Genomic DNA, 17,873 nt, shown 5'->3' with positions numbered 1-17,873 from the left:
ACTAGACTCACATTCATTCGGTTACACATAGTCTTTCTGATTTAGGTACTTAGAGTGCCACAGTTTTACCACAAACGGCGACTTTCTTGACTTGGAAAGTTATCTTTTAAATTGACAAACATCATGTGTACCCCGTGGCGCAATTCAAACGGGATCAAAACAAGTAGGCTATGTGTCCGTTCACCACCATTCATATATTTAAAGATGCTGGTGCGCATAGGGTCTGACCAGAAGGGTATAACGTTATGTGAAGGTAAGAAGGTGGACACTAAGAAAATAGAGTGTGTTGTATTGTTTTGCTCCTGAAATGCTAATGTTACTAAAGTTGCTAAATTGTTAGCTACCCAGGGGGCAAACCTCCCTTTTTTCTGAAATAAGACATGGGATGTTATAAAAGGTTGGGCCCCAGAAAATCTATGACCTTCTAGGATGACAACCTGGTCAACTACTGGAAAGCTACAGGCAGCAGAAATGATAAAATCACAGCCGCAGCAAAATTAAGATTTGCATTCAGGTGAATAGGATTTTTTTTTTTATAGATAGGCCTATAATCATGAAACTTCCCCAGTTGATTACTAACATTAAAACAATAATTTTTTTGTACAAGTTTTCTGGAATTGTATGTTTAAATATGCAAATGAGGCATTATCTACTACTTAAAAGGAAGGCTGATTTTCAACCCGCTTTGTATCATTACAAAGTTGGTAATATATGCAGATAGGAAGCCTTTGTCTTCATGTTTTCCTTCGCCGAGAGCTCTGCAGTTTATTATAGGCACTGAACAGATTTTCTCCTCGAGGGCGGCTGTTCCAACTAAAGATTTATTTTTTCTATATGCACACATGGAGACCCTTAACAAGCAACCTATACCAGCTGGCGGGGTGGAATTTCTGCAGGCAGATGAACGGGGATTTCTTGATGGAGAAAAATATAGTTTTTAGGAATAAAACGTTATATAAAAATCAGGCTATAAAAAAATTATATAAACAAACTCCTCTGTAAAATAAATAAATAATCAGAATATAGATGGGAATAAAACTGGAAAGTATGAGCAAGTGAAAACAGCCTTTTTACCCTTTTCACCTGCCATGTCTTGCCTTATTTGAAGGTATTCTCTGTTATAGGTAGAATAAAACTGAGTTAAACTTATCTGGGAATTGAAATGATAAGTTGTCCCTGACAAATTGTCAACTCAGGTTGTGATCCTAGCAGGTCCTAGATATAATTTCTGGAGTCAAACTTTTATAACGTTTGGTGTCTGTAAAAAAAAACTTTGCCCCCTGGGTATTATGAGAATAACAGCCTAGTCAGTGAGAGTGGCCAACCTTTTTGTTGTTTTCAGGGAGCACCTCCAACTCCGGTAGGCTGATGATGATGTTGGACTACAATAAATCGGGCTCTTTTGACATCACAGTGCTACAAAATATTTGTATAACCATCTTACACGCTTTCTGACAGCTGATTCTTTCACATTGTTGCTGAATATGGGCAGGTGCACACATTGGTCGGCTCTGAGTCTGTTATCATTTCAGTAGCCTATAAAATTAGAATTAGGATAAAAAACAATTTAATGTGCTGCAAATAGCTTTTTATTCTGCTGAAACATGTCCTTTGATGTGCTGACCCAGTGGTAATTCAAAGAAAAAAGGGAGATTTTAGTGCTAGAAACTAGCAAAGATAACGCTTGCCCTTGAACTGGGCGTAAGATATGGCCCTAAATCTTTTCTCTCCTGTATGGATTCTCATGTTTATTAACATCTCTATGATGAGAACCTTTACCACAGAATAAGCAATTAAATGGTTTCTCTCCTGTAAATGGTTTCTCGCCTGCATGGACTCTCATGTGTCCCTTCAATTGTCCTCCTTCACTACAGCTTTTACCACTGGCTGAGCAAGTAAATGCTTTCTACCTGTGTGGACTCTCATGTGTCTCCTCAAGTGTCCTTTGTGACTATGACCTTTACCACAGACTGAGCAACTAAATGGTTTCTCGCCTGTGTGGACTCTCATATGCACCTTCAAGTCTCCTTTGTAACTACAACTTTCACCACAGACTGAGCAAGTAAATGGTTTCTCTCCTGTGTGGACTCTCATGTGCTCCTTAAAGTATTGTTTTTGACTATAACTTTTACCACAGACTGAACAAGTAAATGGTTTCTCGCCTGTGTGGACTCTCATGTGTCTCTTCAATTGTCCTCGTTCACTCCAACTTTTACCACAGACTGAGCAATTAAATGGTTTCTCTCCTGTGTGGACTCTCATATGGATGTTCGATTGTCCTCCATGAAAACAAGTTTGACCACAGACTGAGCAATGAAATGGTTTATCTCCTGTGTGGACTATCATGTGTCTCTTCAAATTTCCTCTATCAGTAAAACCTTTACCACAGACTAAGCAATTAAATGGCTTCTCTCCTGTGTGGACTCTCTTGTGTCTCAGCAGACCTCCCCTGTGGTCAAATCTTTTACCACAATCTGAGCAACTAAATCGTTTCTGCCCAACTTCGTTGTTTTTCAGTGAGTCTAAACCTGACTGAGGTTCACTAGTCTCTTTCCAATCACCATCACCACTGTCTTCAGTCTCAGGTTCACGACTCTGCTTCATATCATCGCTGTCTTCAGTCTCAGGTTCAGAAGAGTCCGGAGTCTTGCCATCACTAGTTGGTTGTAAATGTCTAGCTAGATTTAAGTTCCTGGCTGGTTCTACTCCACAGTCCTCTCCATCAGATTCTCTTTTCATCTGTTCAGTTGTGCTGCTTGCTAGAGGCTCTGCCTCTCTGTTCTCCAAAGTTTGGCTTTGATAAAGCTGTGAGGACTGAGGTTTCTCTTCATCATCTTCACTCTTCCCCAGGGACAGGAGTGAATGGGAACTGGGTGATATGGGCCTCCTCCGGCCCTTGAATCTGCTCTCCCTCCTGACTGGTCCAGAGTTCCTCCTGTTCCTCTTTACTGTGTGGGGTTTTTGGGTCCTCGTGGTTTAGACTGGGGCCCCACTCCTCCTGCTCAGGGAGAACCTCTTCTTTACTGACCAACAGCTGCTGGACATCTGGAGGTAGAAATGAAGTACAGACACATTCACATTAATGAAAACTACCTAAACTTGTTACTAGTGTTGTTCTCGAGACTACCTAAACTACGGGACCCGGAACTGGGGGTAACCCGCCATTCAAAACAATGAGCGCGGATGTGAATTTTGTAAATAAACAAGACGCGTATGTGGTCTGAGCTTCGATTTTTAGCCTGAACATTACAAAATACCCCACTGATTCATAACAGGTCTAAAGTCATGTTATAGCAGTCGGGTTGACAAGCAAGACAACAGTAAAACTGACAGGTTTTTGTATTGAGTTTGGCGTCAGTGGGCGTAACCCAGCGTTGCGTAGCAACAACACCGGAAGTAACTCCAGAGTGACCTTACGAATACAAGGGATCGTCACTGGGGGAAAACGGCAATGGGACCCTATGGAGCCAGCCTTGAGTGCTCACTCTAGCCCCGGTTTACATTTTAAAAACTGCGACAGTTCACACAACTTTACCATGACATGCATACTGTATATTATACATCAAACTCTTGAGCTACTTCTGCTCTCACTCAGAATGTCAAAATATAAGCGATGTGATCTAGTTTTTGAGATATAACGTTTATTTGGCAGAACTCATACTAGTTAACTGCTGCGGGCTTCCGCATTTCTGGGGTATTTGTTGTTGTTGTGACGTCACGCTGATTCGTCCTATAGGCGATGGTCATGTTAATGTAATCAGCCGACATCACGACAAATCTACGAAGAAAATAGTTTAAAAGAGCATCAAAGCCGTGGTATGCAGTGCCTACTCTGTTTAAACACCCTGGATGCTTGCACGCACATTCTGGCTGGCTTCCATGTGGGCGTGGCGATGTGTGACGTATGTATGTGTGTCTGTTACGTCTGAACAGGCCATAAGCGTTATTATGGAACCCACCGCAGTTTTGGGCAGACCACGCCCTGTGCCCACCTACACCTACGATTGGCCATGCTCCATGAGCCAATGCCCAGCAAGCACGGACGGACCCGGACGAATCGAGAGAGCCCAATCGGGGCCAGCTCAAGTCATATCATGACGAGTCAGATCTGGCCCAGATTATCACTGTATCACTATCCAACTAATTTCACTCACCACTGAAATATCCATGAGGATAACTAAATGGTTGCAATCAATCACGTATTTCTCAGCCTGGGCTATTTTTTATCCAAAATCCGAGTGATCAGCACTTGTATGTGGACACTGGACAATCTGCGCTGATTAACTGTTTATTCGTGGAGGTGGGACTACGAGGAGATGAATTGCGGGGGAATCCTATCCTGCAATTGTCTCACTTGCATATCTTGTTGCCAGATTGTTTTGAAAGAGAGAAAATACACTGCGAGGCGTAAACTATACATTTGAGTTGGAAGTTGCATGCTGTAGCATTGGTCGGCGTTAATGTGTTTCGGGGTTCTGCTTACACAGATTGTAGACGGTTACACTGTGATGTTCGATCCACAAAGACTTGACACCAACGTTTTAAATAAAAAACAAGTTTCTGCCATAATCCTACGGTATAGGCTATATTCGTGTCTCGTATTCACCTTATGTAGCCACACCCATTTGACCCGGTTGTGTGGTCGTGTGACGACTTCCGGCTAAAACAATAAAAAATAAAATGGCTGGCTGCTCCAATATCATATAACTCTGAATTAACTAATAATTTAGCCAATTGTATGTAACATGATCAAAAACCTCACTTTGTAAATCTTTTGTGAAAGCACCAATAGTCAGGGAAGCAGCTGTCTTTGCATTTTATTTTGGTCACATGTCTTGTTTTAATCAATGTGCTTGTGACATCTCACATGTGGCTTTGACTCACAACTGAACGTTTAGTCCACTTTGTAGAGAAAACCACTTTGTAGAGAAAACCACTTTGTAGAAAAAACAAAAATCATATCTCTGTATATACACACACACACACACACACACACACACACACACACACGTGTGTGTATATACAGTCTATATATATAGCCTATATATATATATATATGTGTGTGTGTGTGTGTGTGTGTGTGTGTGTGTGTGTGTGTGTGTGTGTGTGTGTGTGTATATATATATGTGTGTGTGTGTGTGTGTGTGTGTGTGTGTGTGTGTGTGTGTGTGTCTGTGTGTGTGTGTGTGTGTGTGTGTGTGTGTGTGTGTGTATATATATATATGTGTGTGTGTGTGTGTGTGTGTGTATATACAGAGATATGATTTGATGATCGGCCCCAGCCCTACTTCTGTTGTAGTCTCACAGCAGAAGTTGGATCTGGTGTGATTTGGACAACTTCAGGGGGCGTAGGCCTACCTAGAAATTTCCAGGTACACCTTTGTAGGGCTGACCCCCCCAAAAAAATCGATGCTTCGAAGCTTCAATCGTTGCCATGGTAACGCTCAACGCTCAAATCAGCAATGAACGCTTTGTTGTAATTGTTTTTTTCCCTCCTCTCCTCTCTCTTTCCCTCTCCATAATTATGCACAGCCAACTAACATGAGGTGTAGCTTCGCGAGACAGTCCCTAGTTTCGTGGCTGCGCGGGGTCCTTCGGGCCAACACGGTTTAGCACAAACAAATGCACCCAATAGCCAGTTCAATCAGGAGAGACTAGAGACCAAAGGATGAATAAAGTGATATTTATTACAATAAAGTGAATAATTTACTACAGAAGAATGATGAGAATAAAGTATTGTTATTAGTCTTTGGCGGTTAGACACCGCAGGGAAATCTTGAGAGAGCTGCATCAGCCCAGATCAGCATCCAGATATATCCCCCTGCAGTGTCTAGATACTGGTGGTGCTGGTGATCTCCTTCTGAGACTGATGACTCTTCCAACTGAAGAATGAGATAGGTTTGCGATGACCGGGAGGCGAAGGGGAGGAGGAGGGTGCGATCCTGACAGCAGCGATGATTGAGAGGCTGAATGAGACAGAAACAAGCATATTTAAGGAACCCGCCTCCAAGCAATTGGCTTACGACTGGGTTGTGGAGCAACGTGATAGGCTTATACTGGAGGTGCGTAGGGTGAGAGGTGATGAGAGCAGTGATGTGACACTATGCAATTGGTTAACAGAGACTGGGCGGCAACCAGCTGATTGTTCATTGAAACCCGGAAATGACAGCTTATTATGATCTTGTGAGTAGATTGAAGAGTGGAGATATAAAGTGAATTAGGGAAGTGTAAAAGATATTATAGTCTTCCTGGCTTGAACTTACGTTGAGAACTACATTTCAATCAGGAGAGACTAGAGACCAAAGGATGAATAAAGTGATATTTATTACAATAAAGTGAATAATTTACTACAGAAGAATGATGAGAATAAAGTATTGTTATTAGTCTTTGGCGGTTAGACACCGCAGGGAGATCTTGAGAGAGCTGCATCAGCCCAGATCAGCATCCAGATATATCCCCAAAAGATAGGCGAAAGCCCAGAAAACACAGCATTATGAATTTCCCAAATGGAAATGAACTTACCAGTAAGAGACGAACAAGCAGTAATATCTTACCAGGAAGGCGTGATCACTGAGGGATTAAACATAATTAAGCATGGCAGAACATATATCATTGATTAGAGGCAGCAGAATTTCATGAATGAAAATAAGAGAACCCTGAAATTAGCATTAGGAGCATAACCAGCAATGCTAGTCTGTTAGGAACTGACCTGCATGATTAAAGTCAGCCATGACCCAAGACAGTAACGACTTGCAGCTATGACCAACATGCATGAACATGTCAGCCTTGACATGGGGTCAGCACTGACCAGCATGATAGAGTTTAAAGTCAGCTATGACAACATGCATGAACATGTCAGCCTTGACATGGGGTCCGCACTGACCAGCATGATAGAGTTTAAGGTCAGCTATGACCAACATGCATGAACATGTCAGCCTTGACATGGGGTCCGCACTGACCAGCATGATAGAGTTTAAGGTCAGCTATGACCAACATGCATGAACATGTCAGCCTTGACATGGGGTCAGCACTGACCAGCATGATAGAGTTTAAGGTCCGCAATGACCAGCAAGACCTGCAGAGTTAGCACAACAATTATCACAGCCCAATAAATGTCCCCAAAATATGTTTAAATTGTTGTGTGTGTTTTTTTTTGTTTTGTTTTGTTTTAATAATCAGAATTTATTAATAAATAATGACATAGCGGAAGAAGCTGAACACTTGACTAGTTATAATAGACCACCACCACCAGTCATATGCAATGCTTACCTAAGCTTTTTAAGGCTTTAGAGATCTTTGAGCATTGATGATAGCCATTGCGTCGGGACGCACGTAGGAGGCATATGCAGAAGATGACCAACGGCCCATCTGTTGAAGGGATGCTGTTGAAATGCCCTGTAAGGCCGCAGACGTTGCTGCACCAATCCGAAATGAATGTCCTGAGTATTGCTTTGGGGGTATGTTACATCTAAGGAGAATCTGCTGTAAATGATGGCTAAACCAGTATTTGGACATGGGATTGTTATCTGGGGTTAAAAACAGAGGGACGTGAGGGTCAGAAAAAGGCCTAAACTTCAGAAATTTGCACATGGATTTAAAAGGACAAAATCGGGAATCTATGCGACCAATAATTATGGCACAAGCGCCACCCGTTTTGGAATGCTTCAGAGTGAGACTGAAGAAGCCTGGGTGAAAAGTTATGTCCGACATAGCAACATCTTTGGTTAGATCAAATTTGTTTGAAGAGGTGGTGAATTCACCGGCCCTTAAAAACCCATAAAAAGCTAAAAGGAAGGAACACTCCAAAAGAGCATCGACATAGGGAGAGATATAACCATTTCTCAGAACCCATAACATTTTATGCAAAATGGATAGAGTAATAGGAAGCCTATTATCACTATTGGCGGGGGAACTTTTTGCAATACCTTTAAAAATTAATTTAATGGTGGGATTGGTAAACAGGCTAGGAAAAGATGGATCAATACATTTAGCATTAAACTGGATGCCAGCGACCAGACCTCGAATATACTGCGGCTTAAAATGACGCACATCGATGCAGTAAGAAATGAAAGCACAAACTGCAGTGATAGTAACTGGTTTTAGAGACAAATTTAAGGATGAACAAAACAGGGCAAATGTTCTCCAAGCAAAATCATATGATTTCAGGGTAGAGGCTGCTAGCCCTTTCCTCATGTATAACCTGGCTGATTCCAGATAAGCCTCCAAAGAATGTGGTCTCAGTACAGGGCTAATTCCTCTAGAGGGGGTACTGGTACAGGCATTGGGCTGGCTTCTGGGCAGAGAGTCCTGAACACCTGGAATTTAAACCGGGATAGAGAATCAGCAATAGAATTTTCATGACCAGGCACATGCCGAGCAGTAATTATGAAATTGTGTTTGACAGACAACCACGTGATGCAGCGCATGAATGGCATAATTTGGGAACATGATGAGCGGCCTTTATTAATTATGCTTACGACCGCTTCATTGTCGCACTGTAGAGAAATGCGTTTGCGACACCACAACTTTCCCCACACGTGACACGCTACAGCTACAGGGTAAATCTCGAACAGAGCAGAAGATTGGGTGACTTGGGGGAAATCAACAGGCCATTTGCAGGAAAACCACTGCTCTTGAAAATACCCTCCAAAACCCGCAGAGGGCGCAGCGTCTGGAAAGAACATTAGAGAGTCAGAGGAATAAATCAAGTCGTCATAGAAAAACGTCACGCCATTCCAATGCTCCAACAGGCGAGACCAAAAGCGCAGGTCGGAGCGACAACCTTCGTCCAAAACAATATCGTCATGCAAATTATGCACAGACGAAGCCATGAGGCCAGCAATCGAGAAATGAACGAGCGCCCCTGGGGAATAACACGAATAGCAAAGTTTAAATGGCCTAGAAGCGAGAGCATTTGCTGCTTGGTTATGGACTGCGCAGCTGTGAAAGATTGAGTAATTTCACGAATACGCACGAGTTTCTCCTCTGGAAGGGAGGCTTTCATTTCCACTGAATCCAGAGTAATGCCCAGAAACTCGAGGCGAGTGGCTGGACCAATGGTCTTTTCGGCAGAGAGAGGAACGCCTAGATAGTTGAACAGGTGTTTCAACTTGTCTAATGAAGAGCCAGTGTTATCGTACGGAGGGTCTATTAACAAAAAATCGTCAAGCAAGTGGAGCAGGGAGGGAACACGGACCCTGTTTAGAAGGATCCAGCAAAGAGCTTCGGAGATCTGATTGAATATAAATGGACTACTTCTACAGCCGAATGTGAGGCGGGTGGCAAAATACAGATTGGATTCCCACTTTATGCCGAAATAATGCCACTGTGAGGGATGAATTGGCATAATCTTGAAGGCGTCTGTAATATCGGCTTTGGACAGCCATGCGCCTTGGCCAGCTAACTTAATTAGCTTGATGGCATTGTCAACAGTGGAGTAATGCAGAGAAAAAGGTTGAGGAGGAATTAAGCTATTCACACTTGGAATGGGCCCGGAGTGAGGAGCGGAGAGATCATACACCAGCCTTTTCTTGCCGGAATATTTTCTAGTGGCTATACCGATGGGACTGGAGCGAAAGACTTTAAATGGAGAGGACTTGAAAGGCCCGATTAAATAGCCTTTATCGAGCTCTTTCTGAAGAAGCTGAGAAACAATTGCTGGCTCTTTCAGAGGCCGACTGAAGATTTTTACAAACAAATGGAGAGGCCAGTGATGAGACAACCCCTACCCGAAACCCTTGTGACAGACCGGTGAGCAAGTTATCAACAAAAACACAATCAGGATGGAAGGACAGTTCGGATGCTAATGCTGGAATGTTTATTGGAGTTGATGGATGTTTTTTCAGTATTTCTTGAAACCACGACGATTCTGCAGGGGGTGGAACCGACGTGGACACACAGACCTCGGGTGAGCGTCTTTGCAATTGCTGCAAATATGGAGGAAAATGCAATTTGGGTAAGAGCAAATATTTTCATTGAAATGATTGCAGATGGGTTGTTTGTTATAAATTTGCACCTTGCGCCCGCGTGCGTCAAATTTCTCTTGGTCATATTCAGGGTTGAATTTGGGAGGAGGTGAAGCCACACACTCTTTAGGGCGGAAAGGCACGGTGGAGCACAAAGCAGCTGAATGGCCCATGTCGCCACAGGTGTAACAAGAGAGTGCTTGAGAGCCCCCCACCAGCATGATCAGAAGTTCTGTATCCAGGATAGACCAGTTCAAACGAGCATTGGTTTGAGAAATGTACAATGCCGCTTTATTTGCAAAAGCTTTATGGTACTGGTAGAAAATGTTTTTTCCATATCTTAAATTAAGATCTGCGATGAGAGCCAAATACGTATCCATCTCTTGCCTGCGCTCAGGATACACTGAACAGATAATATCTCGGTACAAGCCAAACGCCACAACAAATTCTCCGATAGATATGTCCCTGGACAGTCTGGGGTCGGAAGTTTTAAATATGGCAGTAAAGTCGTCAGTTGATGCGACTCTACGCTCGCACTCGGGGGATGGCAATATCAAGCTGATTAGATTAATATTTTTTCCCTGCAAGATTTTAGCCCGAAGGCGAGGAGAAATATTAGCACCAGCAGAGGGAACATATGGCCTACCTATTGATGACGGGGCTGCGACAGCTGAGGCCAAAGTGAACGGGACTGCAGGGGCGTTTGCAATAGGCATACATGCTGGATTGAAAGAAATCACTGGAGCCTGGGACGGCAAAAATTGAGCGACAGGAACCGAGGAAGAGGTTGATGCCTGCGCGTTTTCCAGCTGCTGGAGTCGAGCGTCCACTGACTGCATAGTATTAGACAGGGACTGCAACGCGGCTATGAAAGCGGCATTATCTGACTGGACAGGAGGCACAAAGACAGGAGGCACAGAGACAGACTTCTTTTTAGCTTGCTGAGTGTGATTTGTTTTTTGCGAGCGTTTGCGGTGAGGTAGAGACTGAACTGAAGGCTGGGTTGGAGGAGGTGGAGGCGGAGCAGGGGGAGAAAAGCCGGGAGGCTCGGTGCGAGCAGGAGACTCGAATACTTCCGCAGCTAGATCCTGAAGCTGATTGAGGTGTAACCCCGGAGCTGGTATAACACCGTGCTGATTTAGTAGATCCACAACCTCGGCCGCTGAATATCCCTGCCGGGCAGCAAGGCGGGCGCTACGCCGCGGGGAACCAGAACCCGCAGTGTCAGTTTCACCATCAAACAGTTCATCCAAATCGGACATGGTGCTTTGACCCGAGAACCCGACAAAAAATAGCAACAAAATCAGACCAATGTAGAACGCCATACAACCTGATCAAGGACAGTTTCTGAAGCAGCAAGAGCAAAAAGCAGCAAATGACAGCAGAGTGGTCGTTTGACTGCGATCCTGACAGCAGCGATGATTGAGAGGCTGAATGAGACAGAAACAAGCATATTTAAGGAACCCGCCTCCAAGCAATTGGCTTACGACTGGGTTGTGGAGCAACGTGATAGGCTTATACTGGAGGTGCGTAGGGTGAGAGGTGATGAGAGCAGTGATGTGACACTATGCAATTGGTTAACAGAGACTGGGCGGCAACCAGCTGATTGTTCATTGAAACCCGGAAATGACAGCTTATTATGATCTTGTGAGTAGATTGAAGAGTGGAGATATAAAGTGAATTAGGGAAGTGTAAAAGATATTATAGTCTTCCTGGCTTGAACTTACGTTGAGAACTACATTAGCAGCCACACAGATGGTGGTCTGCGGAGTTGTAAACATGAAACTTGTACACTTCTTTCCAGTGTGAGTAACGTTACAAGTGTTCAAGTGAATTCAAGCCATTTAATTTGTTTATAACGTTTATAAAAATTAACATCGGCTCCGTCTATCACATGGATTTGTTATTACCAACTGGTAGTGAAAGTGAAGTTGGCTCTGTCTATCACGGATTTGTTATTCCCAACTCCCAGGACTGCAAAGGACAGGACAAGCTACAAAACATCATCCACGATGAGTATTTTATGGGAGTAATTTTAGACAGAGACCCAACAATGTGCACTCTGTAACGTTAAACTCCGCAAATTGGAAATGACGTAAACATAAACGGAAGACATCACTGATGACATCATCACTGATGACATCATCACTGAACGTGCACGAGATTGCTAGCATCACCAAATTAAAACATCCGGTTCTGTCAGGTCACCCGCACGGGTGCTCTTTATACCCCCCCTTACACCCCCTTTACTTTTAATTTTACATTAGTCAACTAACTGATCACACGACCAAATGATGATGTGATGACTTGCACATACAACATCGCCCATACAACATTCCTTTCCTATAGGCTATTGAAGAATATCGTTCTCATAATTTTGTGTAGCCTAGGTTAAAAGGCTTGCAGTCACGTAATGGACGGGCCACAGTAAAGAAAAACTTAAACAATGTCATCAACTATTGCCTATTTCACCTGTATCTTCTGATTGACATTCAATTGATTAAAATGGCACTATATGATTGGTGATGATCAGGTACAGTAGGGCCACCGCACAGCTCATTAAATCATTATATAACCGGGACCAAATCAATATCTGCCATAGCCTATATTTTCTATTAAAAAAATCACCGAATCATTGCTGCACTTGCTATGAGGAATAGCCTACAATTTCAATCCAATGGCTCTCACCAATGGCCGTTGTACCAGCTATGATGGTCGAGTGATAAAAAGTTAATATTGCTGTTTTATTTCAAACAAACTAAAGCGGTGTATGAAATTATAAAAGCTTGAACTTGTGGGTGGGGGAGGGCAGATTGTTTTTTCCTTTCCGCTCCCTGCATGTCGCTTTGCTTCCATCGTCACTATGAAACAACAACAACAACGCTGCGGTTACTACACGCTGAAAATTGTAAGTTTTATTACACACCGGTTGACTCTCGGTCACGTCCACTCCATTTTGATTGGGTAAAGCGCAGCATGCGAGCCTGCCCCCTAGAGTAGTCTTGAGCCGTTTCCACTTCTTCTGGACCTGGGAGTATAAACCAAGGAACCAGAACCCGTTTACCGGATACATGTGCGCCAACAAACTCTTCCGTGTAGCTAACGTTAGCTAGCTAGATAACACAAGGTGACTAACGTTAAAAAGTTACATACTAGGCTACATAAAACGAAACGTTGATGCAATATGGCATCGCCGCCTGTTCGCGGCGACTAGTTATCCTACACAACTCGAACAGGGGAATGATAAAAATGTGGCATATATCCTGTTTACATGTTCCATTTCCGGTGTCTCGGGCGGGGTCTAGGCCGGAACCAGCCGAGAAGTGTAATTCAAGTATAATGGGAACGATGTGAATGATGTGAGGTTATCTAATCTACAAGGTTATCTACGAGCTATGTTATTCTGCTTTTCACAGAGTTTGCCGACAGATTTTCGATGCAAGTCGAAAGTCTTTCTCAAGAGATTACTCCCTTACTGATCCCCATGGCAACTAGGGTATGTCTAAATATACATCCTGAGGTATTTACTGTTGACTTAAGAAGAGTTTACTGAGCAGGTGTACCAGGCAAACAGCTTTTTGTTTAATTTATTGGTGTGTACATTTGTGTGTGTATGTGTGTGCTTTTACCATGCGTGTGTGTGTCCCAGAGCCTCAGGCAGATGAGTCTTACTGGTTTCCTACTTTTTTTCTTTTTTTACATTTTCAAACTTTATTTACACAGGCCCAGTAGACAGAGACTTTTAAAGTTGAGCTGAAGTGAAAATTACTTTTTCTTCCTAATTCTTTTTTGTCACTTACATTTTTATTGACAACAAATAATGATACATTTACAAACAAGGGTGGAACAGAAAGGAAAAAGAAAAAGAAAATGTTTGGGATGAGTCTCTCTTACAGCCTTATAGGTTAATCAGTTTACACCTCCATTCCAGTGTCATCTTTTGGTGTCTTGTACATGGTCCATTTCCCCCATTTACTCTACAGTTGTTCCTCTTGTAGCCTCAGGATGTGTGTCAGTTTTTCCATTCAAAACTTTCTTCCAAGGGGCACGGTGGCGCAGTGGTAGGTAGCACTGTCGCCTCACAGAAGGTCCTGGGTCCTGGGTTCGATTCAAACCTGTGAGCGCTGAAGGAGTGTGTGCCCGTCCGCATGTCCTCGAGTGCCCACCGCCCGGGTGGGGTCGTCAAAAGGGACTTTCTGTGTGGAGTTTGCATGTTCTCCCCTTGCCCCCTGGGGGTTTCCTTCATCTAGGAACCCCTCACCAAAACATGCAATATCCTGGTCGCTGAGGTGATGCCTCCTCTGGTCGTTCGGGGCGCCTGTTCGGAGGGAGGTGAACTCGTTGGCATAGTGTGATCCTCCCATGTGCTGATATGTCCTACCGGTGAAGCTTCCCCTGTCAGGTGAAAAGAAGCGGCTGGCTAACTGCCCATGTCTCGGAGGAAGCATGGAGCCAGTTTTGGCTCTCCCCAGATCGGAAGCAGGTGGAAGCAATAATGATGATTATTACCATTGATGATGCTTCCATTTCATTTAGGTGTTCCAGTGCCAAGGCCCTCTTTGATGTTATTGGTTACACCTGTTTACTTCCTGCTTTACCACCTCAAAACGGTCGCTGTGAAAACGGCATAAGAGATTTCAATTCCCCATTCATTTTTCAACAGAAGTTTAGTAAAATCTTACTAATATGATAGGGCGGCGATTCCACCACAATCCTTCAACTGAGCATGCAAACGCCAGTGGTGACTATGATGTCATACCCACTGATGTTGTCATTCCCCACAATCGTCGAGTGATGGCCAGAGCCTGCCCAGCCCGGTGGCCAAAGGTGACTGATATCACAGTAGACATTGTGACGTCATCAATGATGTCATAGACTGAATTGTGATGTCATAAATCCGGGATTTTCAAAATGAAGTGGACATGACCAATAGTAAGGGAAACATATGAAAATCTGACAACTAAATCGTTACCAAGAAATTTCTTTACCAGTGTGTTCATAAAGGTGTGTAATAACATGTATTAAAAGGTTGAAATTCAACTCCGGGGGGAAACCCCGAAAAAACCTGATCAAAGTCGGGGTACCGATAACCGGTATTTAAAAAATCGAAAATGTTTAATTTGGCCTTAAGTAACTTGTAAGGGGTCAAACTAGGGGGTTTTCATGATTCTGATTGCTAGCATTTATTTTTCACTAGAACTACTCCTTAGTGGATAAACTGCCACGCCCACTTTTGCATTTACATATACATTTATTTCAATTAGTTGCATAATACTCAGAGCAAATACTGATCCACCATGTCAAATGCTTCAGGAGTCAATGGCACTTGACACCATTCTTCTTGCAGCTCCAACGCCGGTTGCTGCAATCTCCATTACAATTGCAGCTTGTGAACTGGAGTAGCTCCTCAGGAGCCATGGGGTCTAGTGTTGGGACTGGCTCATAACCATGAACACCTAATGTCCATCCATAGTCACTGGGGTCCAGAGACATGCTCTGTAGAAGGATCCAGTCCCGGGTCTGTAGGTAGGCACGGAGAGAATGCTGTGCAGCTGCACCCTCTGTTGGAGGTAGAGTCTCTGGTTTGATCAGCCCAGCCGCTGCCTTCCGTGAGAACATGTTGTATCGAATTGCACCCAGAGCAGTACCTGGTCCATGGTGAATGTACTGAAAGACCGCAGTACCAGCCTGAATCACTGCATCCTTGGTAGCGTGTATGTCAAGGAAGATGTCCATATGTTCATCAATGTCCCCTGCACAAAACCTGCAAAAGAATGCACTTCAAGGTTTGTTTCAGATAGTTCAATATACAAATATTACATTATGATATAATATCATTATTATTATTATAATTATTATTATTACCTGTCAAACAGAGTTGTTTTCCCATGGCCAGCGATAACAGAAACCGTATCACACCCAGTGAAGGCGTGACAAAAGAGCAGGTAGCGTAGCGTCTCTGTCTTTCTGAGAGAGCTTCTTGGATCCTCCTGACATCCTAAGAGCCCTTTGATGTGGTTAAGAAGAGTGGGTGGTTGGTGCTTGAGCTATGGTGCACCAGCATTGCCAGCACATCTGCGTCTTCTGCCTGCAACTGAAAATAGAAGAAGATATGCAATGCATGTTCAACTATGTGAAAATATATAAAAATAGTCAAAACTCTTATTTTAAAGTAGTCATAGCTAATGCAAGTAAAATACCTACACAAATGTTACTGACCTCAACAGAGCCATCTGTAGCAGCAGCCAATGCCTCTCTCACAATCGAAGTGTCAGCATCATTGTCACTCTCCTCCACGGTGATGTGAAGTTTTCGGAATGTTGAAGAGAGGAGGTGAATGAGCTCACTCTTGTTATGAGTGTTGTCCAAGAACTTTGCTCTTGGTGTCCAGTGCATCATATCCGGTCGAATCTGGAGCTCACAGCATGACTTCTTGGTACGTCGGATGTGGTCATGATCTTTTGGCGATCTGTTATAGCCATCAAAGACCACAATGATCTTTTGATCATCATCTACACTGCATGTAGCTTAGGTAACTGTTGGCAATCTCCTGCCAAGTCTGACCTTGTTCCCACTTCACCATGTAGAGAAGCCATCCGCCATCAACCACCAAAGTGGAGCAGGGTCGGTTAGTGAGTTCAAGCGGATCAGTCAACTCCTTCAGGCTAGTCTTGGAAAAGCCTGCCTTGTTCGCCTTGTTCATTTTCTGATCTTTGTTGCTGAAAAGGGACAATGGGACGGGAGTCAGCTCATACTCCAAGCTTGTCTCAACTGTCATATCCCGTTGGGCAAAAATGATCAGTCGGTTGAACAACTTGAGTGAGTCAAGGTTAATCTTCTTCTCGTTGATCTTGGGAATCTTTCTGAGTGATGACAGGGCTTGTACCTTTGACTTCACCTCCATGGTCGATGTCGCTGACTGTCCATCCAGCTTTATCTGCATCTCTCTCCCTACTTCAGCTGCTCTCTCAGCATTGACTGGGTCATCTCCTGTGCTTGTGAATCCTGTAGAGAAAGATACAAGCATCTCCTTGTCTCGATCGTGGTCGAATGGGTTGTTCTCCTCGAACCATTGGAGGGCAAGTTCAACTGCTTCAGCATCTCGCTTCATCTGTGTTTTGGCAAGGTCTCTGTGGAGTGAAGCATGTTCCTTGACATCTTCCTCCATGCGCTGGTTGACATTGGAGAAGTGACTGAGGGTGAGCACCCAGCACTTGTGGCCAGAATCACTGTTTCTCATCCTCTCTCTGCTCAGTCCACCTTCTGATTTGGCTGCCTTCATTAATGTCTGCTCGATACAGATGTCACACCAGGTGCCAGACCAATCATGGCTGGAGTAACGGACAACATGGTTTCCATGGGCAGTGAAACTTTCTATGGTCTCTTTTTAACAGGCAAAGTTTTGAGTTCCTTCATAAGTTGACAGTACAGCCGTGCGCCTTTGGCATATTGATGATGGCCCGCAGCTGCAAAGATGTCCAGCATCCTGGTAACAATGCAGGACAGGTGCCCATTGTGGTCTGCAAGCCGCTCAGTTCGGATGAACATCTTGATCACATCTACCATGTGGTGGTACTGCACCCAGAGTGTAGGTGTATCTGACATTAAAAGCATTAACAATAACTAGGCCTATTTACCATGTCAAACAATAAATAAAGAAACTATTTTAGCTATGTTTTAATTTACATGTACCCTGCAGGGTATGGCATGGGGGGGGTTCCACCAGGAAGTGCTCTTGCTTGCAATCATGCGCGGCGCCAGGGGGGGGCTAGGGGGGGCTTCAGCCCCCCCTGAAACTAGCCAAGCCCCCCCTAAGCCCCCCCTGGAAATTTCTTTGGAGAAAAACAATTTATAACACTAAACTAGGCTAATACATCATAGAAGTGAAAATTCCCAGCATCCTTGAAC

General features: G+C 43.8%; 1 protein-coding gene across 1 annotated transcript in view; it reads right to left on the bottom strand.

Moving 5' to 3' along the window:
- Positions 1-16,473: 16,473 nt before the first annotated feature.
- Positions 16,474-17,873, bottom strand: part of LOC310771054 (uncharacterized protein) — a gene marked incomplete at both ends in the record, with an annotated part of 24,813 nt that continues 23,413 nt past the window's right edge. Inside the window, one exon of the mRNA XM_083663734.1 lies at positions 16,474-17,348. Within this exon, the coding sequence (XP_083519860.1) occupies positions 16,474-17,348 (875 nt within the window). The remainder of the gene's footprint in view (positions 17,349-17,873) is intronic.

This window comes from Poromitra crassiceps (assembly GCF_964638095.1).
Source record: "Poromitra crassiceps genome assembly, contig: HAP1_SCAFFOLD_323, whole genome shotgun sequence".
Taxonomy (NCBI): domain Eukaryota; kingdom Metazoa; phylum Chordata; class Actinopteri; order Beryciformes; family Melamphaidae; genus Poromitra; species Poromitra crassiceps.
The sequence above is the reverse complement of the archived record's forward strand: the minus strand, read 5'-3'. Positions and strand labels throughout refer to the sequence as shown.